The sequence below is a fragment of the Rissa tridactyla genome, chromosome W (genome assembly GCF_028500815.1).
Source record: "Rissa tridactyla isolate bRisTri1 chromosome W, bRisTri1.patW.cur.20221130, whole genome shotgun sequence".
NCBI lineage: Eukaryota > Metazoa > Chordata > Aves > Charadriiformes > Laridae > Rissa > Rissa tridactyla.
Window position 1 is genome coordinate 2,822,426 of NC_071496.1, and position 24,790 is coordinate 2,847,215.

Consider the following 24,790-nt stretch of genomic DNA (forward strand, 5'->3'; position numbering starts at 1 on the left):
CAAACACGGCCCCTAAAATGCCACCCCAGGGAAGGCACAGGTCCACAAACCGACCCCTGTAAGTGCAAAAACCCGGAAATGCCACCCCCGTCAATGCACAGCCCCATAAACACAAGCCCCATAAGCGTGAAACCCCACAAAAGCAGCCCCCGGAAGGTGAAACCCCTCAAATACAAGCCCGGCAAATGCACAGCCCCGTAAATGCAACCCCTGTAAGCGTAAAACCCCACAAACGCAACCCCCACAAGTGCACGGCCCTGCAACTGCAACCCTCTCAAATGTATGGGCCAGAAAGGCAACCCCCATCAATGCAAAGCCCTGCAAACCTAACCCCCACAAGCCCAAAATCCCACAAAAGCAACCCCCAGAACTTGAAAGTCCTGCAAATAACATCCCCAACAAACTCACAGGACCACAAATACCACCCCCATAAGCGCACAGCCCCGCAACTGTAACCCCCATAAATATATCGCCTGGCAAATACAATCCCCGCAAGTGCAAAGCCCTGCAAATACAACCCTAACAAATGCACAGCCGCAAAAGTACAACCCCCACAAGTGCAAAACCCCAAAAATGCAACCCCCAGAAGGTGAAACCCCTGCAAATGCATCCCCAACAAACTCATAGCCCCGCAAATGCAAAGCTCCACAAATGCAACCCCAACAAATGCACATGGCCACAAATGCAACCCCCATAAATATATGGCCCGGGAAATACACCCCCCCCCTAAGTGCAAAGCCCTGCAAACACAACCCCAACAAATGCAACCCCCACAAGTGCAAAACCCCAGAAATGCAGCCCCCAGAAGACGAAACCCCTGCAAATGCATCCCCAACAAACTCACAGCCCCACAAGTGCAATCTCCAAAAGTGCAAGGCCCCGTAACCGCAACCCCAAGAAATGCACAGGCACACAAATGCACCCCCATAAATCCACAGCCCCACAAATGCAACCCCCACAGGTGCAAAACCCCAAAAACGTAACCCCCAGAAGTTGAAAGCCTTGCAAATGCATGCCCAACAAATGCACAGGGCTACAAATACAACCCCAATAAACATAGGGCTGGGGAAATACAAGCCCCGTAAGCGCAAATCCCTGCAACTGCCACCCCAACAAATGCACAGCCCCACAAGTGCAACCCCCATAAATACACGGTCTGGGAAATGCAACCCCCAGAAATGCATCGCACGGGAAATACAACCCTCATAAATGCAAAGCCCTGCAAACAACCCCAACAACCTCACAGCCCTGCAAGTGCAGCCGCTTTTCCCATTCCTCATCCAGCAAAAAGCAAACTCTCCCAAGGAATTCAGCTGAAAAAGAAAAGATTGGGGTTTGGTTTGTTGTTTGTTTTTTTTTTTTTTTAAATTAGAAAGTTACACCTTTCTACCTTTGTGATGTTTGGCCACCGTTAGAAGACAAAACAGAAGGGAAAAGGCGCACGAAATCCCATATCCGCTGCCCGTCACAATATATTTTCGCTAAATAAGTGGGGTGTTTGGCAAGGTGCTGGTGTGCTAGCGCAGCTGCTCTGATAAGAAGTAAGAACGATGGAAATTTTTAAAAATTGCTATCTTGCCATACCAAAATTTCCTGCTCACATGATTTAAGTCATTTACAGTCACTTCCACATCCTTAAGAAGATCTTAGTGATGAAAAGTGATGTGAAAAGCTGCTATATTTGTCCTCTTTTCCTGGGTCTAGATGTAATTGAAGCCTCTCCGCACCAGGATTTGCTGAGTGCGTTGCAAATTACCCATTTCTAGAGTTTTTGAAGCGTTACGGGATTGGAGCCGAGACCTCCGGTTCCGCGGGGAGCCCGTCCCGTGCAGGGCTCATGGACGGCAGCAGAATCCAGGCTGCCTCTGCGCCGGCAAGGTACGGCCCAGCGCTTCCCCTCCCTCTCCAAGGTGTATCATTTAAAAAAAAAATATATATATATATAAAAAAAATCATTAAATAATTCACCATTTGTAAGCACGGTCTCTCCCTCCTCGCCCTTGCAGAACCCGGCAGACGATTTTCTCAAATATGGGGATGAAAGATGCAAAATATTAATGCTGAGCATGAAGCCGTGTAATTTTTTTATTTCCCATTGGTTGTATAATGGCAAAAAATAAGTCTAAATATAATATGTTAAATCTCCTTCCGTGGGCCCTAGTTGGCTTTCAAGGCATACCATGAACCACATCCCCTCGGGATGCTGTTACTAACGCTGCGTTTTAAGCATCTTTTCACCAGGCAGCTGAAAACCCCAAATTTTGGTTATAAGAGTGGAAAGTGTTGGGAAATCGGGTGCAATTTACCACCGTATTTCACAAGCAGGTGGGAGCAAGCTGCAAATTCGACAAGGAAATCCTCAGCGAGGACTCTGTAGCTGGGTTACGGGGTAGTGTGATTCATTAACTCCTACAATACGTATTAAATCCGAAAGGATCTGCATTAGGTATCTTAAAAGTACAGTTTGCGTCGCGGTAACTCTCTTGTGTTTACACACACGTCTGTTTCGAGGTTCATAAAGCAGTTGTCACGGTGTCCTGCTCAACTGGACGGTGAAATGTGGAATTTGGGGGTGCACAAGCTGTTGAGCTGGTGCCACCCTCAGTCTCCAGTGCCCCAAGCTCGGCATGGTGTCCACAAGCATCCCTGGAGGGGTTCAAGGCCAGGTTGGCCAGGGCTTGGAGCAACCTGGGCTGGCGGGAGGTGTCCCTGCCCAGGGCAGGGGGTGGAATGGGATGGTCTTTAAGGTCCTTTCCAACCCAAACCATTCTGCGATTCTGTGACTGCTCTGGAGCTGTAAGGGACCGGGGTGACCATCAGGCAGGTGCTTCACCAGGGAAGACGCTGAGCTGCTGACTCATCTTTATCCAAACCCAAGCAGCTCCAGCAACACTTAGTCCTGGGAAGGACCTTTGCAGACCATTAAGGTAGTTCTGAAAGGCTGGGGGTGGGTACCGTGTCCAAACCACCTAAACTCCTTTGAACTCAAACATTTTTCAAATATCAAATGCTGGTACGAGCAGGATCAATTTAACATGTTGTGGTTTAGAATCCATCCCTGCCTCCCTCCCCCCCTGCCTAAAATGTTACTTTCATCAAATTTCTGTAGCTTGTTCTACCTCAAGATCCCAATCAATACGTTTTTATTCTTAATAAAAAATGCATTAAGTTGTTGTAGTGACTATGTGCCAAACCACCGATTTCAGTGAGACCTGGATCGGTCCTACCACCTCGCCAGAAATTAGATTTCTAGAATGAAGCCATCCGAGGTAAATAATTAATACCCTTTTCCTTATAAACGAACATAATTCAGTAAGAGCAAATTATTTTAAAAGTCTGTTTAAAAAAATATATGTATAAAAACGCTCCCAAATGAAGACTGTGTTTCATAACCAGATGAAGCGTCCCACCGTGGGCCACGGGGAGAGGTGTATCATAGAGTAGGATCATCGAATGGTTCGGGTGGGAAGGGACCTTTAAAGGCCATCTAGTCCAACCCCCCTGCAGTGATCAGGGACATCTTCAGCTAGATCAGGTTGCTCAGAGCCTCAGCAAGCCTGGCCTTGAATGTCTCCAGGGATGGGGCCTCCACCACCTCTCTGGGCAACCTGGGCCAGTGTCTCACCACCCTCATTGGAAAGAACTTCTTCCTAATGTCTAATCGAAACCTGCCCTGCTCTAGTTTAAACGATTGCCCCTTGTCCTAGCGCTACATGCCCTCGCAAACAGCCCCTCTCCAAAGGCTGAACCCCCTCCAGCATCCAGGATCCCTTTTCCCAGCTGGATTTCGAGCCCAGACTCCATCTCGAGCTCTCCGTCCTCGACACAGACTGTGCCACGCTCAGGGCACGTGGGGAACTTATTTGTCCATCTTTTTTGCAAGCTCACGTGGATCTCAGCAGAAGGAAGATTCCCCCTCGCTCCTTTTTGGTCCGCATTCATCCGCGCGGTTCGCGGGACACGTAGAACGCAGGAACATCTCCGCTGCCACAAAGCTCTTCGCCTCTTCTTTCCTCCCTCCTCTTCTTTCCTGTAACATCAAAAGCTTCTTTCGCAGTTTATCAAGTCCCTCCGCCGGTACCAGCTAAAAAAGGAACCAAACTTAGAGGAACTCCTCCAGGAAAGCAGAAGAATTTTTAAAATAAGTTATTCAAAGCTAAAAAAAAATAAAATAAAAATCTTCATTTACATACCCAGACCTTGTTAAAACACCCTCCCGGTCCCTCCGGGACCAGACTGGAGTCCCTTACCTGCTGTCAGACGGAATACTCTCAGGCAAATCTGTTTCAACGCGAAGGAATTCTGTTCTCTGGTAATTAACGAATGGTTAATGGAAAGATAAACTCATTGAGAAAACAGACAATTTATGGTCCAAATTTTTCTGTCCTCGCTGGCGCACATGTTCCCATTAATTTAATTCAAGTCTCACCAGCAGTCAGATTTATGAAGTAATTTCGTATCCAGACTTCGGGAGAAGAGTGGACCATGGGAAACAAAACCACACGGGTCTGTCACAAGGAGACAACTCTAACTCGATTATAAATACTGAAATATATTAAATTGGAAACATAGGAACGTCACGTAACTCCAGCGCTAACCGTACCCTCATTCACCAACATACCAAAAAGAAATAACTTAAAAAAACGACATCCATGTAGTTAATCCGGCGTTCACTACAGACCAGGCAGCTTGCAGGTCTCCTTCGCTGCGATGAAACGAGCATTTCCTCCCTGGATGATCCATGCCGAATAAACTGCCACCCCAAAAAAATGCACAAACACCTCAACTCCGCGCAACAAAACCCCCAGCGATTCATCTCACCCACACCCGCCGTCGTTTGAATGGGAACCGAAGTGATTCCTGAATTCACAGCAATTAATTAACCACGCGAATGCAAAAATATATGTACTGCCGGGAGGGGTAACCCAGTTCTGGAACAGCACGATCCGGCACGAGCCGCAGCGGCGGGTGCACACATTTCAGGGTGCATAAGCTTTTGGATTGTCCCTTGTTCTTATTTCCAGCCTTGAAGCTGTTCCCTAAACTTCGCGAATGGCTTAAAAATAGGAATTGGGGGTTGTTCCCGCGTGGGAGCAGAGCAGGTCAGGACAACGAAGGAAGTTGTTCTAGAAGAGCTGGAGTCTGCCCAGCTTTTGACTGCATAAAGCAGAGTGGGGTATCACGGTAACGGCGCCTGCCGTTAATTTCTATCTTACAAAAGAAAAAACAATTTATGGGAGGAAAGAACGTGCCCCGGCACGATCTGTAGCCTCTGCCCGCTTTACACCATTTTTAAGAGAGAACTCCTGGAAATCGGTGAGTTTCTGCTCCAGAAGTCATGTTTTTACAGTTTGCAACTCTTCTCAGTATTTTTTTTTTGGGGGGGGGGGAAGAAATCAGACTTCTTCTACACTTGATGCTTACTTGAGGCACAAAATATTAATATTGGTGCGATTCAGTTACTGTAACCGCAGGTAAGACAGAAGGCTGGGGATAAGACATCCGATTCAATTCCGTCTGTTCAGCCAAACACCAGGAAAACACACTCTTTTTCTTTTTCTTCGAAGACCGTTGCTTAATTACAGCCAAGTACGCCCTTAGCAAAGAAAATGTGAAATGTACAGAAAAATTATCCGCAGGATTTAACATCCTCCTGTCCCCAGCTTGGGCTGGGAGAGGTTTACCACCGTGCGCAAACCACCTTTGAGCCAGCATTTACAAGATTTTTAAAAAGCAGGAGGGTTTTCCTTTTTTTGGAGCTCTGTTCTTCTACATTTAAAGCAGGGAGGGAAATGGTATATTGAAATAAATTCATTTTCCATCTGTATTACCATCCACTCAACAAAAATACAAGCACGATCTCTCGCAGCTGTTCTTAAACCTGAGAGTTTCCGGTGTTCATTAGAAAGCTACAAAGTGTTTCAGCTTTCGGGAATCCATGCTGGGAAAAGATATTTAGGGTAGATCTTTCAGAAACACCGATTTTACTTCTGACCAGAAAACTGAGCGGAAATTTGGGAAATTCCAACTTCTGGTTTGTTTTGAGGCGGCAAGAAAAGGAGATAAAGCTGGCCTACACCTCCCTTAATTGAAAGAATAAAGACGTCGCAGAAACAAGTGAAATTCCTCCCGTAGGAGTATTTATAGAAATATGCTTTTATCAGGATAATTTGTCTTTGAAAATGCACTTGGAGGAACACTTCAGGAAAGACTGCTTGTCACCTGCCTGAAGACTTCCAGAGTATACTTCCCAAACTTTACTGATGCGGGGAATAGGTCAGGCTTCGGAGCTTTAAATGAATCAAATTGTTCAGAGCGATTCACTTCTGACAGGAAGCCTCAACTATTGTTTATTTATGAGAAAACTTCGTATGCAAAGGGAGAATTATAAGAGCTCCTCCACCCGAGCAGAGCCAACACCCCCAGTTACAAACACTTGCTTTAATAAATACTTTATTCGTTTCAGTGGAATGGTCCCCTTACACAGCAATGGGATAACAGTTACAAAATACTGTTTTTCAAAGGCTTGTAACAGGCAAGAGATCTTAAATTCTGGTGCAGAACGCAAACCTTTCCGAGGGCTCTATTAAGACCAATGATCCAGTGCTCTGCTCCAGGAATCTGTGGTCCAAGGGAAAACCCCGGGCTGTGAAGGCTTGCGTCAGCCGACGCATTCGGTTTCTGGGGAGTTTAGGTGTCTGAAACCATCACTTACGAATTTATTCCAAGTTCCAGGTGTTCGATTATCCTTTTTTCTTGCTTCACAAAGCTGTACCTGGCACTCTCTCCAGTTTGCAATGGTTCTCTGCATCCACAGAAGAGAATGAATTTGGATACCGGAAACGCTACCATTATTTTTAAGCACCAGCCAACGCCCCCGTCCTTTACGGCTCCATACAGAGCTTGCTAACACTACAATTTTTACTTTTTCATTGGAATTTCTATTGTCATAAAATCCTCAGCTAGTGTTACTTCTTGACCATCTAACGCCGCCTCTGCCTGTCTCTTCAGCTCGGTGACGTCCGCGTCTCCCTCCCCTCGCTGCGCAGCTGGTTTATACCGCTGACTGAAGTGGGTCAAAACCAGTTTCTTAACTTTACACAGTTTTGCAAAATCCGATGCCATTTTTGGAGTGCTGTGACCATGCTCTCTGGCCTTTTCCTCTTGGGTATCATCCAAGGTGGCTTCATGTATCAGTACATCTGCTTCACGGCAAAGCTTCACGGCCGCATCTCCAACCACCCCTGAACAATCCCCCAAAATGCAAATTTTTCTTCCAGGAATAGGGTCTTCTAAGACGTCTGACGGAGAAATTGTTACTCCATTTTCTAGAACGATTGCCATTCCATTCTTCAGCTTCCCATATAAAGGACCGGGTTGAACTCCTGGTACATAAAGGCAAAAGAGTCCGTAAGCATTACCATTAGCATCAGGTTTAAAAAAAAAAGCACTTAAGAAGAGATACACTATACATACAGCCGTCTCACTGAAAAAATACAACCTCAATACAAACAGCAATTGATATTTCACATACTTATTAGAAATAAAGAGCTTGTAACGTTAGCAGGAAGTCTGTTTGAAGAAAAGCGATATTCTTCAGATTAAAGTCAATAAAATCATGCAAATACACCGGCCATATGTTTCCCTGAATGCCACGTTGCGCTTTTTAAACTTTAACATCTGAACTTGTTTGCTCTTCCCAGTATGAGAACGGCCTGCAATATTAATTGGCGTTAGTGTTACACACCAATTCGGACCGCTGCACTGGCATGAAGTATTAAAATGTCTTCAATAGAAAGTGGAAAATTGAATTAAAATGGATTACGGAGAGATACAGCAGCTCCAATTTGCTAGAACCCCTAGGTCACGAAAAGATTTCAATTGCCTGTGAACCCCATTTTGTTACGTTTGCTGAAAATCGGAGTCACTGCTCGGCTCGAACACACGCATTTAGGCTTTAAAAAAATTAAAAAGAGGAAAACATAAGTCAAAGTAGTTACCGAGGTCTTTCAGCTTCTGTACGTTGAGTTTACCGGTCCGGGGCTTTTCTTCCACCACGAAGCCAAAGGAAGGAATGCGGTGAAATAGGCGAAACGCTTTCAGAACCAGCTGCTCATCCTCAACCAGCAAGTAGGAGTTTTCCACGGGATCCAGGTGGAGGATTCTCCCTTGTGCTCCCTGGGGAGACACCTCACCTCTGTCCAAGTAAGAAAACTCCTTAAATTCTTCTGCGGGGCACTGGTCCCGCGTAGGTACCAGTTCATGAACGGTGTAGGGAAAGAGAAGTTGCGAGTGGGAGAGCTCCATGCTCCTCCAGATGAAGTTTCGCAGTCCTACTGGTCCATAAATATCAACAGGCGGTTTGTTTGGGTCGGGGCTGCTTTGGAGGCTAATTGTACACAGCAGGCCAGGAAGTCCAAAAAAGTGGTCACCGTGAAGATGAGTTATGAAAATCTTGGTAATTCTGCCTAGCGATTAGAACAGGAAAAGAAAAACAAACCAGGAAAGGACAAGAAAATAAATCAACACCGTAACAACTCAGAAATAATCGCTTTTTGGCAAGAAGTAGGAAATAAGGAAGGAAGGAGGGAAATTAAAATAAAACTAGCGTTTAAGCAATAAATCCCAAGCCATAAAGTAATTGTTTTTCCACGGTAGCAATAAGTGTCCACACAAGGTTTATTTTGGCTTGATTTGTCAAGAAAAGAATGCTCAGACAAAAGTTTTAGATGCTTCTAAGCAAAACGTGCTACAAGCACGGAACAGAACTGACTGGTGACATCTGTCGTACTAAAAGGCAAAGAAGTGCCGGAAAGTGGTTGTGCTTTCATAAATTACGTGGAACCTGTAGACTAATGAGAAACATAAAAGTGGAATTTGTGTCGTTTCTAGTTTTGAGTCTAGCACATGACGTGATCACAATTAAAAAAAAAAAGCCTCCAGTTTTGATTTTGAAGTTTTTTAAAAAGCAAGAACCCCGTGGTTCCTGACTGGTTTGTTTTGAACAGATGAAATATTGCACTTAAAGATTTGGGCTTTGTTTCACATCCGAGTTTGTCTCACTTCAGCTCCCCGGCACCGGGCCCTGCCCTTGCTAGATTAAAAAAGCCCAGAATTTTCTCTCCTTACAAACACGTGTACTTTGATCAGGCTGCCTCAAGTCTCCTCTGCTAGCTGAGTTCCTGCTTCCTCGTGCTAAGGCATTTTCTCCAGCATCTGTTCGGAGCGGGCGATAGGAAGGGCAGAATCCCTTTGTTTTGATTGAAGAACAATTTAGTAAAAAATAGTCTAGTCACTTGGTCTGATAGCTTCAGATTTTGGAGGGGCAGGAGGATGGTTTTCTGTTTATAACTGATAATTCCATCGTCAAAACTTGGAAGTCCAAAGTCTGCTCTTGCCACTGTAGACTGTAAAAGCACAGCGACCGATGGTAACTCTGGTTTCTACTTTATTTGCCAAAACGTAAAAGTCACCACGAATACACGCAACTTTACTTGAAAACAAAAGCATAATATTTATTGACAGAAGACTGGCAGGAGGTGTTGTCTAGAGCTGCCTTCAGACGAATACAAACTCTTGCCAGTTTAAAGCTGCTCTGTGGTCCACGTTTGAAATTACAAAGCCCAAGAAATTAATTCAGGAGAGTTTGGTTCCCGAACACAATTCTTTACCAAAGGGCAATCGAGGATTACTGCACGGCAGGTTCAGCAACTGCCACCCATACGCGGCACCTTCAGATGCTCAGGCATGTTTAGCATGTATTCAAATACCGTCAGCAGGAGGACAAAGTATTTTGTTTAGATCTCATGAAACTTTTCCCCTCCCCTCATCACAATACCTCCCAACAGCACAAACCTGCTCTGAGATGGCTCTTCATGAATTGTGTTTGAGTTCCCTCTCCACAGTCGAAGAGCCAGCACTCTCCTTCCCGGCGAAGCACTAACGCCGACGCTCCTCTTGTTGGCGAGGGATAGGCTGAGCCTGTGCCGAGGAAAGTTATGTCCATCGACATTTTGAATACGTCGGTATGCCACCTGAAAAAAAGAGATTTGGAGCTGCTGAACATACGTATTTATGCTGGGAAAGAAACGTTTTCGCTTTCCCTCATGGCATACTATGTACTTTGTGAGGATCAAATTCCCCTTGCCTTAAAAAATAAAAATAAAACCTCCCCGAAGTAGGACGTGACTTTCAGACAACATAATATTTGCAAGCAGCACATTTCTTTTTTATGTCAACGGAAGGTTGCAAACACACAGCCCAAACATAAGACCTTTGTTCGTCACCTAAAAAAATTGCCCTATCCAGCTGGAAATGCTCTAATCTTTAAACCCACTATTAGTTCTTTCTTCTTCACTTTATTTAAACTTTGAATTTTCCTGCACGTGCTTTCCTCTAACAGCCTTTTCAGAATGACTAACCCCGGACAGCCCCTGCTGACGCTCAAACGCCGTTACTGGACGTCAGGGTGGGCAGCCCAGTGCCGCAGAGCGGGAAGATTCGCTCCCCTCAAAACAACTTCAGGGACCGCGAGAGGCTGGAGCGACCTGACGTGCTTCGCCTTTGCAACGGCACCCTTGAAAGCCATCCGTGTTTTACCTCTCGTCGGTGTTAAGTGAAAAATTAACCACTACCAGACGTTTACGTGGCCTGAAGGCTGCGTGACAGATCACGGGACACTCCTGCAGCAGGAGGATCTATGGGATGAGCTGCCATACCCTCGTCGTTCACGTATCCGGACGCGGAGCCCGGCTGGCCGGCAGGAGCAGGACGACCTTGGGAAAGCTGCGTTAGGAGCAAAACGTCCAACCACACAACTCCGACGCCGTCTCGGGCTGTGCCTTCTCCAGCCTCAGTCTTCCCACACCTTGTTCCTACCTCCTTTTCAGACGTTATTTCCACCTCATTTCAGCCTCCGGGTGCCTCAACAGCTTCAGATACCTTTCAAGCAAAAGAATTACCGATTTTTCAGGTTTAGTTGCTTTCAGAGGAGGTGCCGCAGCTCTCCGAAGGAGAGCAGCCCTCCTCCCTGGTGCCCTCCCGAGCACACCAAGGTGCAACACGTAATTACCTGATAAATGCCATCATCGCACCCCCTAAAAAAGCAGAAATAAACATTTGGCTTCCTTTTCCTCAGCGTAAAAGCAGATTAGCACCTTCCCGGATGACTGGTCTCGCAGTAACTCCCCGGGTTTGCGTCCCGGGGCCGGGACGCGGGGCCAGGCCAGGCCTCGCCCCTCCCGCGGCACCTCACGGGCCGCGCCGGGCCTTGCCCCGCCGCCTCCGCCCGCCGCTCCCCGGCAGGGCTTGCGGGGAAGGGCCCGCGGCGGGGCAGGGGGGAGCCGAGGCCGCTGGGCCGCGGGGAAGGGAGGCGGCTCCGGGGTTTGGTCAGAAAATAAGGCCCAGGCCCGGCCCGGGTTCCCTCCCCCAGGCGGCGGCAGGCGGAGCCCGGCCCGGTCCCCGCCGCCTCAGCGCCCTCACGGGCCGGGAAGAGCCGCGGCGACGGCGGGGCCGGGGCCTGCGGAGGGCCCGGGGCCAGGCCGGCCTGAGGGGACCCCGCTATAACTAACGTCGGTGCTTGCGGCAACTCGGTAGAGCTCAAGCCTTATTTTTGTAATTCTTTTTTTTTTCCGCCGGAATAAAGAAAATCAAACGTGGTTTAGGCAAAGGGAATGCATTTTACTAAGAAAATAGAAGACCAGAACACGCGTTTCCATAGAGTTACAACATTATAAAGGAGGGAAAATAAAACCCCAACCAGTTCACATTTAAATGCAATTTTAGTTTCAGCTGAGCAACGACCCTCCCAGGTATAAACCCGGACAGAGTGAGCCAGAGCTGTTCTCAGCAGTGCTCCAGCAAACTTAACGTTTATTTGTTTAAGGTAGATACGGTTAAGATAGAAATAAATGTACGTTATTTTGACACTTTATTCCTTGACAAAACGCTTCTGTAGTCCTAAAAGTGTTTTTATTTCCATTTCCATTAGAAAGGAACTACAGGATGGGCAAGTCAAAGCCGAAGGCGCTGGGCGAGCCCCGTCCCGCCCAGGGGAGCGCAGACGCCGATGGGGGAGAGCTTTCGACACCACCTGCAGCCACGGTCCAATCCTGCCACCAGGTACCGGATTCCCCGGGCACCGTCTGGCTGCTGGCACGTCTCCCAGCGGAGCAGAGGAACGCTGAATTTCAGCCAGAACATCTGCAGGCGTTCCGATGCCATGGTGATGGGTATTTCGGGAGTAGGTAGGTAGGTCAAGGTAGATGCGCGCAGAATTAGATGTCCCTTCACCGGCGGCAACGGAGTTACATTGCTCAAGTTCAGCTGTCAAGCGGGTACAATTAAAGCTTTGCTCTAGATTTTCTCCTTGCTCCAGTATTCAATGTAACACCGGTCCCTGACTATTGCATACGGCTGTTATGAAACGGGACAGCAGTACACATCATCTCAAAGAGTCCCAAAATAACAGTGGTTTTCTTAAACTCAGGAATAGCATTGATAGCCGAGACAGAACGGGAGTCCAAACCGTGCTGTTCCTGCGGTCCGACCCCAGAGTCTCATACACACCTTTTATCCCAGTAACAGGGGTGCTCAAACCTGCACCTTTGAAGTCCAGAAGACCCGGAGCAAATGAAAGACGACAACTGGGGTTTAATTAGGCCCAGAGTCAGCTGAACTAAAATTCGCAGTTGTGGCTGTACAACAGTGATCCCCACCCTCCCACAGGAGCAGTCACCAAATAGGGCTGCTAATGAAAAACTAAAAGGTGTTATCATTTATCTTTACAGTTACCACCAGAGGAGTGCGACAAAGGGTTACGTTGCCCCTTCCCGCCAAACAGCGCGCTGGAAACAACAGTACAGAGAAGACACACACCTACCACAAGAAACCTGTTAAACACCGACCCGCACGTGAAGTGTCGTTTCGTTTTAGGCTCGGAAAACAAACACAACATCATGAAACATCACTGTTCACAAACATAACCAAGAACTTAGGCGCGGAGTCACATCTGGGTTTTAAAATCTATTTAGATACAACATTTTAATTGTCTTCCTCTACATGTCAATTATTGGCACGCGGGCATATGCTTCAGGAACATACAAACCTTTATAACAACTTTGAACGAGAATATACATATTTAATAAAAAAAGGCTGCGCTCCCTTAACTACCCTCCTTCTCCTCCCCGTGGCATTTCTATACCTTGCTGCCAAGAGGCTCAGTCCCGCTCCTGTTGATTTTAAGGAAGCAAGTCTTGGACCAGACCTGGAAAAAATGGAGCTATAACCTCAGTGGGAATTTCTAACCCTCTCGGAAGTGTTTTATACATCCAGAAGAGTATCCTCACAGAAGAGACATGAAAGACGAACTTCTATTACCATTTGGAGGGCAAAGGTCACCAGGGCTGTATGAAGAGCTACAATACTCCTCATCTTTTTGGTAATATATATATATATATTTTTATTTTTTTTTAAGATGAGTATAACTTAACTTACACTAGCGTTACAAAATGCATCCCAGGGACAACTTTTTCCCCTTTGCATACTGCGTAAGAGAGTTTTCTGTATAAATAAAAACCGGTAAATGCTTTTGAATAAGCCAGCAGACAGAAAACATCAGGTTAAGTAGAATACCAAAAAAGTATACTGTGGTTCCTTACTAAGCAGCAAGATTAGCAGCTGTAATTAATTCAGATTAATTAGATCTGAAGAATACACAATATTGAACATGAATCTATGTATTTTATTGAAAAAAAAAATAAAAAAAAAAAGATAAAAGGGAGAGTGAAATGCACTTTAAATTTTGTGAGCTGACACATTACCTGTTGCTAACGGAAAACAACGGTTATACATTAAAGGTAAAATTCCGCTGTGTCCATATTGCAAGCTACAGATCCACAAAACCCAATTAAACAATGTCCCCAGGTGCGTGTGCGTAGGTGAAGTCTAACTGGTACCATTTAGCTGCCATGACCAGGAGAGGTTAGAGAGACACAGTCAGGCTCTCCTCTACTCGAGAGCTCCAACACATCCACAGCCCCATCAGGGCAGGGCTGTATTGCAACCGGAGCCTCCCAGTCGGTTGACTGTTTTTTTCCCCTCACCTGTGCAGTAGGATTTCCAGAAAAATTACGCAGGAACACTTTGTCCTTAGGAAAATCCCACTGCGGCCGGTTCTGAACAATCCCTGCTTAAAGACAGCAGGGAGGGAAAGGACCGCGCTTCACGAAACGGGCACCTTCCCTCGGCTTGGCAGCGGCCGCTGCCGTTTTCCTGCGCGGGAAAACTCCCTTTGGGAACCCAAATCACCCAAAGGAAGGCTCTACTGCGCACAGGTAACGCTATTTTCCCCAAGCAGCAGCTTTTCCTGAGTATTATCAATGCCCACTGATTTTTCACCACAAACTGCACTACTTTGCCTGAAAAAGAAATAATCAGACCGAATAGATGGATGCAGATCTTTATTTTTGTAAGACAGAGTTATATTTACGGAGCGATTGCCCTGCCTCTGCGATCATTCTCAGCCGGGACACAGGATCAGTGCATGGGATATTTTAGTTACTCGTCTGCCTAATTAGTGTGTTGGCAGAAATGAGGAAGTGTGCGTTCCCAAGATACTTGAATCCAATGATGCAGAACTCCACTGACACACTGCAACAGGCTTCAGCTGGAGCCGAATTTTGCGGAGGTAAAAAGAATTTGTACACTAAATAAATAATTTCTCGGTAAGATCACAAATTTAAATACAATAAAAACCAGGCATAGCAAAAATAGATGAAAAAAACATTCTTTGTAAAAACACCGTACGTGTGTGTTGGTCTTTTTTGTACATATACTTAACATATACAAGTTGCAAACCACGTACGTCGCCCAATTTGGCAACGTCGCATTTCAAGCCCCACCAGACAGCACTTTACCACAGTTTGAATACGCAGTTGTTTCCCCCCCCCCTCCCACCCCAATCACTATTTTCTGTGTTTATATAATCAGTCTTCTCTCCTCACTTAGGGAAAGCCTTCCCAAAGTTTACTGTTGTTTTCATCTAACACATCAACTTCGTTTTAAAATCAGAGCCTCGGCAGTAAGCAACAGAGACCGTGTCGAAGGCGGTTCAGAGACTATTTTCCCTGTTCTATTTTGGGCCCATTCTGCGGAGATGGCATGTTCCAATATAAACGAGGATACGAGAGAGGTGCTTGCCATGGGTAAATCCTGAGCAAGCTTTACTTCATCATCTTTTTGGATTCCGGCTTCAAGTTTGCCAGTATAGCCCTTTTTCTTCTATTTATTTATTTTTGTCCTTTTTTGCCTTGAAGCAGCAAACTACGGAACAGCACGTAGTATTTATTTCTGTTCCTGACATACTATTGTTCTTGTTACAGAGACCAGATTTAGAGAAGCCACCGGCTGTAACTATCACCGTGCGTCCTCGCCCGCTAACACAAAATAATGGAGGGCACTCAAGCCAGATGCCAACAAAATGAAAAGGAATGCACAGCGTGGTATCTATATCAAAGGTGCAGTAAGATTCACTGCAAGGAAAAATTCAACTCTGCAACATGTTTAGGACTCATGAACTGGATAAAGGCAAACACCAAAGTCTTTTTACAATCCCTGAACGCCCTCCCAGGGATCCGAAAACTTGATTTTGGTTTTTTAACACAAAACACTTAACAAACTAAACCTGTAAATGGAGTGAGGGAGACGAAGTGATCAACTCAGAGCATCTAAGATCTTTCGAGTCCTGTATTCAAACTGAACATACCGGACCGAGACCACAAAGAAACGTTTCAGTCAAAACTTCTGGAAATGTGCGTGTCAATAGCTGCCTGGACCACTTTCTGCTTCAGCTCCATCACCTGCATGGGGCGGCGGGGGGGGTTGTTCGAAGTGGCAAACAAGACCACCTAGGAGTTTTTGAGTCAGCGACGTCATGAAAACACCACACACAAGTCTTTTTGCGAGAAAAAGGGTATGCAAGGGAGAAAACAACTTAGAACCTTGAAAAAAATTAACAAACGGAACAAAAATCCTTTGGTACATCACCCTGGAGTCCACTGAAGAAAATCTTGTAAAAATCTCTAACAGATTTCCCTAGATTACTTCCCATCCTGCCTTTACGTGATATAATTTATTACGTACCAGCGGAGCTTTGTTTTTAAGTGCTATTAAGGGATTCATATTATTTTTCAGGCTTTCCAAGGATAATTTTACCAGTTCACATTTTTTCCTGATAACAGATTTTACGCAACGATGGAAACACGGAACACAAACGTTCCTGCAGATTCCACGTGTGCGCACCACGCTGCTCTTCAAAGCGCAAAGAAACAGAGCAGCCAATGCCACAAGGAAGTCTGGACATCTTTAAACATCAGACAAAACAGAAAGCCCATTAGACTGTTAAATTTGTCTTAAGCTGTCCTTTTTTTCGTTGACAAATGCTCTCTGGTGATGTCACAGTGTGACAACACTACGACAAGTAGAAGACTGATTATTAAAAGCAGAAATAAATCATTCTGGAAGTCAGCAGTGATGAGAGAGCTATAGTTCATCATCAAACGCACGTAGCGAAAATATCATTAATGGAATTCTTTAGTGCGGTGCAGGTTCTAAGCTAGAAATGCACTATCATTATTTAAATTAATTTTGGAGAGCTCTCTCATTCCCGTGACAGATGTCATTATCCGTACAGTTTATCAGGTCCTTGGGAGAGTGGGGAGAGATCTACGCCAAGTGAAAAACAGGGTACAAGGGAAAAAAAGACAACAAAACGAGGGAAAATAAATTACAGGACTCAAAGATCATGATTTTAACTGGTCTGAAAAAGGGATCCCTGCAGAGTAGAACATACTGCCTGAGGAGTGCGGTCTTCTGATGCATCAGTGAACCTTAGATTCAGGCCAGTCATACACATCTGGCATGAAGGATTCGTATTCGTAGGTCCAAACCTTTGATCGAATGTAACGGTTCTTGTCCGCAGGCTCAGGGTAATGGAAAGCCATGTTGTTTGCATACAAAAATTCCATAACCTGAAAAGTTAAACCACCATGCAGTTTGTGCCTTTTACTACATTCATGTAACATCCACGCTTCCCCTGCAATACGTTTAGGACTCACAAACTGGACAAACACCAAAGTCTTTTTATAATCCCTGAATGTCTTACCAGGGAGCTGAAAACTGGATTTCAGAAACCAAAGGACCATAATTTTGGCCCATCATCATTGCCAAACTGAAGCATCCAACAAACCCAAGTTTTTTCTAAGTATCTTTTAGGAAAGGCACAAAGAACTGGGTATTTTGTGCCCAAGCGCCTAGTGTTCAAGGGTCATACGGTGCGATTCAGCAAGTTAACGTACACATAAAACACTCTTGGTACAATCCACTCTTATGCTTCATACTCACCTTGACAGCAATATAAATAGAAACTTCCCTGATATTAGACAGTGGAGGATAAAGTCTTCCTTGTGCAAGTTCTTCATCGGTCAACTGTTCTGTCAATGCCTGAGTTAGAGAAACAAACAAATTCTATTTATGGCATCCCGAATGGGATCAATAACATGTTAAAACACCTGAGAGAAACAAGTTGTGACGTTCTTACTATCCGAGCGCTCCCACAGCACTACAATAAGGCAGTTAAAATCTCCAAATTCTCAAAGATGAAGTCTGCAATCTGTGCCCGTACCAGCAAATTCTGCTTGTAAGCATTGAACAAAATGCGATCCTACTTTTTTGGAGGCTGAACTACCCATAACCACGGAAGTTAGAAGGGCGTAACACGCCTGCAGGACTGCCCACGTGGTTTGGCCAGTTAATTCAGTGGTTACCCCAACATGGTAGGTGCTCCCGCTCCGGAGTGGAAAGGCAGGAGAGGGCGGGAGCCTGGGCACCACGTGCACCCCCGACCACACCACCAGCTGGGGAACCCAGAGCGGGGCGGGAGGAGGTGACAGGTTTGCTGCCAGACCTATGAGGCTGGGAGGCAATTTACACCCCGGCAGATTTCCTGTTTGGGATGAAAAACTAAATTTGCAGTGGAAGCTGGTATTTTTCACGATTTTGTTTGATCAAAATCCATTTTGGTTTTATTTTTTTCCCATTGGGGAAGGATAAAACAATCAGGAAACCAGAGAGTTTGAGCGAGATTTGAGAAATTGCCCATCCACCATCATGTCAGAAGCCACAGCCTACTCTGCTTCCACACTTACCTTAGCAGCCTCTAGGAAAACCTTATCACTAATATGTCGAACACTGCTGAGGATCACAGCGAGAGCCACGCCTACAATAAAATTATTGCCAATTAGGGCCACATCATTTTAAAATATGCAGCCTGCTGCCGAGAAGCTGCGAGTCATCTAGAATGTTAATTTTAAAAATATTCCCATCGCTTTCGACACACGTTCGCGTAACTATTACCACGCGTGCTACTCATTTACCGTAATAGGTGGCTTTTGACAAGGGGTTGGAGCTTAACAGCTCAGGGAGGAAAGGGAAAGAAAGAGGAAGGCAGAGAAATATCCCTAGTGCTTCTTTTGCACCCCCACTTGTGCGGACATAACTTCAAGAGGAGCGTATTGACACTTATTTTCTCCTTCCCCCCCAAAACAAGCAGAAAGCCCGTAACGCAGCAGCTTTCAAAGCCTTTAGTAACACCCTTTTATTCTCTTAGAAATATTCAGGGGGGTGAGCTCACTGCGTGCATGTCGCGTATATAGCTGCACATGCCTAACATCCATCCTTAACCGATTTTCTTTCATTCATTCTTCTGATTGAGTTCTCAGCTTTAAATGCTGGTAACGCCTCTTTCATGCTGCTTCACTAACTGCCTAGTGGAGCAAGGGAGCCCAAGAAGAGGTGCTAAATAGCCTGGTGTGAAAGATTAAAGGAAGATAATTTTATTTATTACCTGGGAAAATATAAGCATTGTTTCCTTGGCCTGGCTTGAAGGTTCTTCCATCTTTCAGAGTCACCAAGTCGAAGGGACTGCCGCTGGCAAACAAGCAACGACCCTGTTGAAGACAGGAATAATCCCAGTCAGGGAGCTCCTGAAGAGCCAACAGCACGGAGAAATCCAGTCGTTATGAAATACAGGGACCCGTACAGCTCCAGGACTTGAGCCAGGAAGGGACTCGACCACCCAGCCAAATGCAAAAAGGGTTCAAACTGGGTTCAAGCACATACTTAAATCCCTTGTTGCCTCAATTTCTACAATCCCAGAATGACAGCAACCAAACCCCCTCTTTCCAGTAGGGCCTGGAAGGGATACAAGAACCGGTAAGCATCCGCATGTTTCTGCGGCAAACACGTGGAAAGCAGAAGAGGGAAGCATGCACATTGAATGGTGCAGCTTTCTAAGGAATGGAATTATCTGTTTGTTTTACCATTCATTGTTCTTTAAGCCAGCAAAGACTTAGGGGAGCTACTCACACACAAAATAAAGTACTTGTGTGTTAATATGGTTATAACCATAACCATGTATCAAGAACCATGGCCACAAGCCAGGACCCACCACTGTAGGGACCAGACAAAACCAGCTGAATAACGGCCGCTTCCAGAAGGAGACCGGACTAGAAGGACAAGAAGAAAAGGTCATTTTTTTCTGATGGGTGGGAGGACGAAAGGAAGGACTGCTGTATCATGCTTTTATTGCCGAGAGCTCCGAGAGGAGTGAATAACGCGGTTTGCTTATCCTTCCTTTGCAAAGGATTTTAATCAGCACAAAATATTAAAACAAATCCAGAGTTTGGAGCATGATATATACCCTCCAGACAAATGACCCTTTCCTCAAGCGGTAAAACCCCTGTAAGCAAAAAAAATATCTTTACTTTCTTTTGAGTAACAGGTTTAATAACATTACTTTAAAATATTTAAGGCTCCCCAGGACCATTACATTTTACCCAAAAAGCTAAAGACTCAGGAGCTACGCTTGAATGTTAGGGCATACCCTTGACAACAGCCTTTTTGTGTAGGGAACAAAATATACGGATGCGGTCGAGGACAGGCCCCAAAGACAATGAAAATTAAAACACAACAAAAGCCCATGAAATGCACACTGGCAGAGGGCACGAAAGCATGGTCAGGCTTTTACAGGTGCCATCTAGTGGAAAAAGAATAAGGAATAAAAGGTTAGTGATGATCTCTTTGTTTCCTTATTGACTTCCCAGTTCAGCCTAAGATTTCACACCCGCCAGGATTAGGCGGTTCCCGAGGCCAGGAGACACATGGGGTGACAGCTCTGATCCCTAATTGCCTGACAAACTTTGTTAGTTAAACGACAAAGTAAGTAAAGTCGGACAGGATTTCCTAGGTAATTACCGTATCTTGAAGGGAAAAATATATATTTTGAAGGGCAAACTATGGATAAACTGAGTACAGTTCAGCGAACTAAACGGCATTATGAAAACAAGTATTAGATATTTAGGACAAGAGGAAATGGCCTCAAGTTGCGCCAGGGGAGGTTTAGGATGGATATTAGGAAAAATTTTTACACTGAAAGGGTTATCAAGCATTGGAAGAGGCTGCCCAGGGCAGTGGTGGAGGCACCATCCCTGGAGGTATTTAAAAGCCACGTAGACGTGGTGCTGAGGGACATGGGTTAGATTAGTGATGGTTTTTATCAGTGTGAAGACTCGATGATCTGAAAGGTCCCTCCCAACCTAGGCAATTCTGTGATTCTATGCAGAAAAGTCTAAAGGGCTAAAAGAGCCAGAAACACTACAAAATTTATTAATAAGGACTGGAACAAAATTACATCCGTTCATTCACTGACCAATAATATCTGACTGTCCAAATAACCCATGTCTATACATAACAACTTATGGAAAATCATGAATGAAAGGACATATGCATCCAATACAGGAAAAAAACCCAAAGATCCTCTCTCCGTTTGGCACAAACTTTCTAAATAGCACGAAGCTCACGCAGGTACTTCAGTGAAGGCACGTTACCACACCTGAATCTAACCAGCACCATCCTGCTTTTGCACCTGATAGCGACAAACCCCCTGAGGCCCAACTAAGACACAGCCATGGGGAACAAGTGAGCCTCTTCCCTTAGAACACGTATTGCTCTGTTGATATTCTATAAAAAGTGCAAGCAAAAATTAAGCTGATTCTCCCTTTAACAGTGCTGCTGGCCTCCTTCAGCCTGTAGTTTTTACATTTATTTATGCCAGCTGAAGGCTTGGCTGTATAACTAACTCTTGTTTACTTTCTATCCAAGATACAGGAACTTAATTTTATAAACTGAAGCACTGCCCAACTCACTATTCTGGCTAACGCAAGATATCCAAGAGATATTAAACCATCTTCCTTTGAAAGCGTTCTCATTTACTACTAAAAGCTAAGGTCTAGATTTTGTCCAGAGGCTGTTATTCCTGCCCAGGGCTCACTCTGGACCTGCAAATCTCTGTATTAAGAGTTCCCTCCAAGCTGACGGGCCCAGTAATACAGACGAGAATCCGTGTGCCAACTGGAGATGACGGAGTTCTACCCTTCCCACTGGGAAGCTGAGGTTGTAACGCTGGAAACTGAACCACGCTAACAGTGGAAGGAAGGAGCTCATAGCTCTGCATGAAGAAACAGGGAAAGATCTCCACCTGTTCATTTCCACATACGAGTCATTTAGTTTACGACTGTATTTAAAAAAGAAAAGAAAAAAAAAAAAAATGAAGTCTTTTCCCAAGTTCCACCCCTGAAGTCTGCAGAGAGGCCCTGTGGATGGGAGATACCACAGCGATCTGCAGTCTGCAGTGTAAAGGAAAGGCATCACCAGCCAAAGTGTTACAGCTAGTGCTCTGCCTGCCTGACGCTACCTCCTTCCCCTCAGGCTCTCTTCAAAGAAGTGCAAAAGTTGCGCAGAAGGATAAAAGACGTGCTTCATTAAAAGCAAAACCAAGGCGGTGTTTTGCACTGGTGATAATGTTATTAAAAAAAAAAAAAAAACCACCCCAAAACCTCAACCAACAACCCCCCAGCGTCATGGCTTTGAGGTAATGGTGCAGAACGAGGTGTGTTTATTCTCGGTTCGCTCATGTCGACGTTTGGTGGTGCCAGTGTACGAGAGACAGACGCGGCGAGAGGGGAACACGAGGACAGAGGGCCACCCCAGACTCCTGCACTGGAAGCACAGGTCCTCACGGGTCACCGTTAATTACCCAACTTCTGACCTGCAGACACTAGGAAATGACCGAGTGCAAAGCAGAATTCTTGGATTGATGCAAGGACGTTACCTGTTTTACGGACTTCACTCAGCCATTACGTTTTAAAGGTTGCACCTAGTCTCTGTTGTGCTGTTAACATCAGGTGTTTCTTTAAAAACCAAAATACGCACACAGCGTGGTGGAAAACAGTTAATTGAGCAAAGCTATGACACGGTACCTAGTGGCCATTCTTTTACAAAGTAACAACATTTAGGCTGTTTTAAGCTTTGCAAAATGTTGTTATTTAAAGAAAAAAAAATAAAATATCGAGGCTTCTTTTCAAATCACCTCCATTTCCTTTCGCCAGAACTGTATTATTATGTCAATAAGGCCGAGCAACAATAAAATCATTTGAGTTCCTGCATTCTCACACTCAGTAAAGAATTCTATCGCTAGGTGCCAAGAGGTCAACATTTCTAAACTCTACCAACCTCCGTTAGCGTATACGCTTCCTCTGCTGTGCATTCAGCTTTCACTGTAGGGTTACTCAGTGCAAATATTATGGGTCGCTCATTGATAGAGGCCATTGCTTTGATCACATCCTGAGAGAAGAGCCGCCCAGCTCCCGCAACTCCTGAAGTAACGGAAACACATAAAAATAGAATCAATATCGGACTGCCTCAGGGCAGATGACAGCGACTGTAGATTAAGTTCATGTCGCCCCTGAAGTCTCCCGCTCAGAGTAAAGCATCGCAGGCTTTTCTAGCAGCAGGAGACGGAAACCGGGCACCGCTCTGTTAGCGGCTGCTTAAAATTCTCATTTTCACAGGAACATCTAATTAATGTGCTCCAAAAGCCTATTTAACATGAGGGTTTTTTTTGTATTTATCTGCATAAAGAACACTTATCACTGCCCTGGATAAGCAAGCAGGAACGCCAGGCTCTCCAGAATAATTCATTCCAGCTGGTTGTTAACGATGCAACGCACATTCCCTTGATATTGGTATTTCTGACCCCATCCAAACACACAGGTACAAATACGTAAAATGGTGTACATCTGTACACCGGCTACAAACTTGAGCGACTCGGCCAAAAAAACCTTTTCTTTTCCAAATAAATCATGTGCAAAGGAAATTGCAGAGTTGTACCAAGAAATACCTGTAATCTGACCTCTGCAGACAGCCAGAGTTATAAATCAATACCGACGTATGTCAGTGATTTAATAGGGATTGGTGATCTGCGGTATGAAACAGTTCCTTCAAGCCATGCTGCTGGCAGATTCTGGCCAGAAAAGCTGACTTGGGGAAAGAAAGTCAGAAAAAAATTTAAAATCATTCAAATTAGGGAACTGCTGTAAAGCAGAAAATGCAGCGTTTGTGACTGCTCTCTCTCCCTTGCTGCTGGGGTAGGCAATGTGTCTGGGGAAAAAAAAGGTTCTATTTTTGTCTTCCTGGCTCTTAGTGCCCTTCATTACAGTTTCAGTTCGTTGTGGCCACGCAGTCCCTGAGAACATGCTCAGAGTTTTCTAAGACAGGTCCAACACCAGCTGGACAAGGGTTAGAGGAAGCAGTTAAGAAGGACAGGAGATGCAGAAGGAGCACCGTGGCTACAATGAAGGATGCACTGAGAGCTAACCTGCAGCTCAGTATATTTTCAAGCTGAAAACTGACCTCACATTTTCATTTTATTTACAGGAGAAACGCAGATCACTGTCACCAACCTCTTTGGAGCCACGTTAGCAAATTAAACGCAGCAAATAACCAAACGATGGAAACACAGAAACAAAAATAACCTTACTTACCAATGATAGCTGAAGGCCGAAGTACATTCACTGCCTCTACAAATGTCTTTGGTATCTGCTCTGGAGCCTGATGTGTAAACGGTTCTTGGTTGGAATCTACCTTTTGTTCTCGGCCCTATAGATAAAAAGTTGATTCTTTTTGTGAGAAGGACGCGGAAAGCGCTGGCTATCTGTATCGTGGTATTTCAAGGCACGGTGCACCCCTACCTCAACCAGTAAACCGTATTTGTCAAACATCCATATTCTCCTGTAGGCTTCCTCAGCAGAAACGCCGCTTTCCATCATAGCCATAACAATGAGGTTCGCAATTCCCAGGGCGGCCTTGTGGATAAAAAGAGCTCTGATTTTTAACAAGTCACAAAAGAGGTCTGTCATCGCGACCACCACCCTGTTCAAGATCCCCACGAAAATCATGGAGTCGGCTCTGAGACACAAGCAATGTTTGTGTAAATGGGGACGCGCTCCTGGGATCAACAGTGTCACGTTTTCAAGGAAAAGAGGGAGGTGGCTCTTCAGGGTACTGTGCCCCCCCGCCTGTACCAGTTCCACACCCACAATAAAGCGGCCCAACCGGACAGTAAGTGCTGCAGCCCTCCTGTCAAGAAACCATGGCCTGGTGTTTCCTGCCCAGCTGCTTTCCGAACCTCTCTCTGCTCCCGCTGCCGGTGAGACAGGCCTTGCAGACAGAGGGCAGAAAGTGGATGCTGGCAGTGCTCCCCTCCACGTCCCTTTTCTTGGCTTGCTGCACATGCTGCTAAGGCTGGCAGGAGAAATAAGGTAGAGGGAAGTGCAGAGCAGATCTCAGGCAACAACACACCATTGGCCAATTACTGCAATCTGGACCTTCCCCAGCT

General features: G+C 45.4%; 2 protein-coding genes and 1 long non-coding RNA gene across 7 annotated transcripts in view; 1 reads left to right on the forward strand and 2 right to left on the reverse strand.

Moving 5' to 3' along the window:
• Window positions 1-4,431: 4,431 nt before the first annotated feature.
• LOC128902003 (zinc phosphodiesterase ELAC protein 1-like) lies at window positions 4,432-11,310 on the reverse strand. Of its 4 annotated transcripts, none has more exons than XM_054184254.1 (5): window positions 11,072-11,310; window positions 10,635-10,941; window positions 9,856-10,034; window positions 8,001-8,468; window positions 4,432-7,385 (listed from the first exon to the last, which is right to left on the reverse strand). In XM_054184254.1, exons 3-5 carry the CDS (start codon window positions 10,010-10,012, stop codon window positions 6,922-6,924), a joined length of 1,089 nt encoding a protein of 362 aa, XP_054040229.1. In that variant the 5' UTR covers window positions 10,013-10,034; window positions 10,635-10,941; window positions 11,072-11,310; the 3' UTR covers window positions 4,432-6,921. The 4 variants fall into 4 exon arrangements, with proteins under 4 accessions (XP_054040229.1, XP_054040230.1, XP_054040231.1 ...); XM_054184255.1 differs by having other exon boundaries at window positions 10,600-10,941; XM_054184253.1 differs by having other exon boundaries at window positions 4,433-7,385; window positions 10,719-10,941; window positions 11,072-11,309.
• Window positions 11,311-11,400: 90 nt separating this feature from the next.
• On the forward strand, window positions 11,401-12,925 carry LOC128902004 (uncharacterized). Its single transcript, XR_008463567.1, has 3 exons — window positions 11,401-11,613; window positions 11,990-12,245; window positions 12,789-12,925. It is a non-coding gene; the product is annotated as an uncharacterized LOC128902004 (long non-coding RNA).
• Window positions 12,926-13,456: 531 nt separating this feature from the next.
• LOC128902002 (NAD-dependent malic enzyme, mitochondrial-like) overlaps window positions 13,457-24,790 on the reverse strand; it is a 34,664-nt gene continuing 23,330 nt past the window's right edge. For both annotated transcript variants that reach the window (XM_054184251.1, XM_054184252.1), the window contains exons 10-16: window positions 24,144-24,257; window positions 23,937-24,051; window positions 22,627-22,769; window positions 18,902-19,004; window positions 18,204-18,274; window positions 17,401-17,499; window positions 13,457-17,027 (exon numbers count right to left, since the gene is read on the reverse strand). In XM_054184251.1, coding sequence (XP_054040226.1) covers window positions 16,878-17,027; window positions 17,401-17,499; window positions 18,204-18,274; window positions 18,902-19,004; window positions 22,627-22,769; window positions 23,937-24,051; window positions 24,144-24,257 — 795 coding nt within the window. In that variant the 3' untranslated portion in view covers window positions 13,457-16,877. The remainder of the gene's footprint in view (window positions 17,028-17,400; window positions 17,500-18,203; window positions 18,275-18,901; window positions 19,005-22,626; window positions 22,770-23,936; window positions 24,052-24,143; window positions 24,258-24,790) is intronic.

Excerpts from the sequence above, each read along its gene's own strand:
- LOC128902003 (XM_054184254.1), bottom strand. The coding sequence starts at position 10,012 with ATGTCGATGGACATAACTTTCCTCGGCACAGGCTCAGCCTATCCCTCG. Across the intron at positions 8,469-9,855 it reads GAAGAGCCATCTCAGAGCAG|GCAGAATTACCAAGATTTTC; the intron begins GTTTGTGCTGTT and ends TCTAATCGCTAG. Across the intron at positions 7,386-8,000 it reads ACAGAAGCTGAAAGACCTCG|GAGTTCAACCCGGTCCTTTA; the intron begins GTAACTACTTTG and ends TTTATGTACCAG.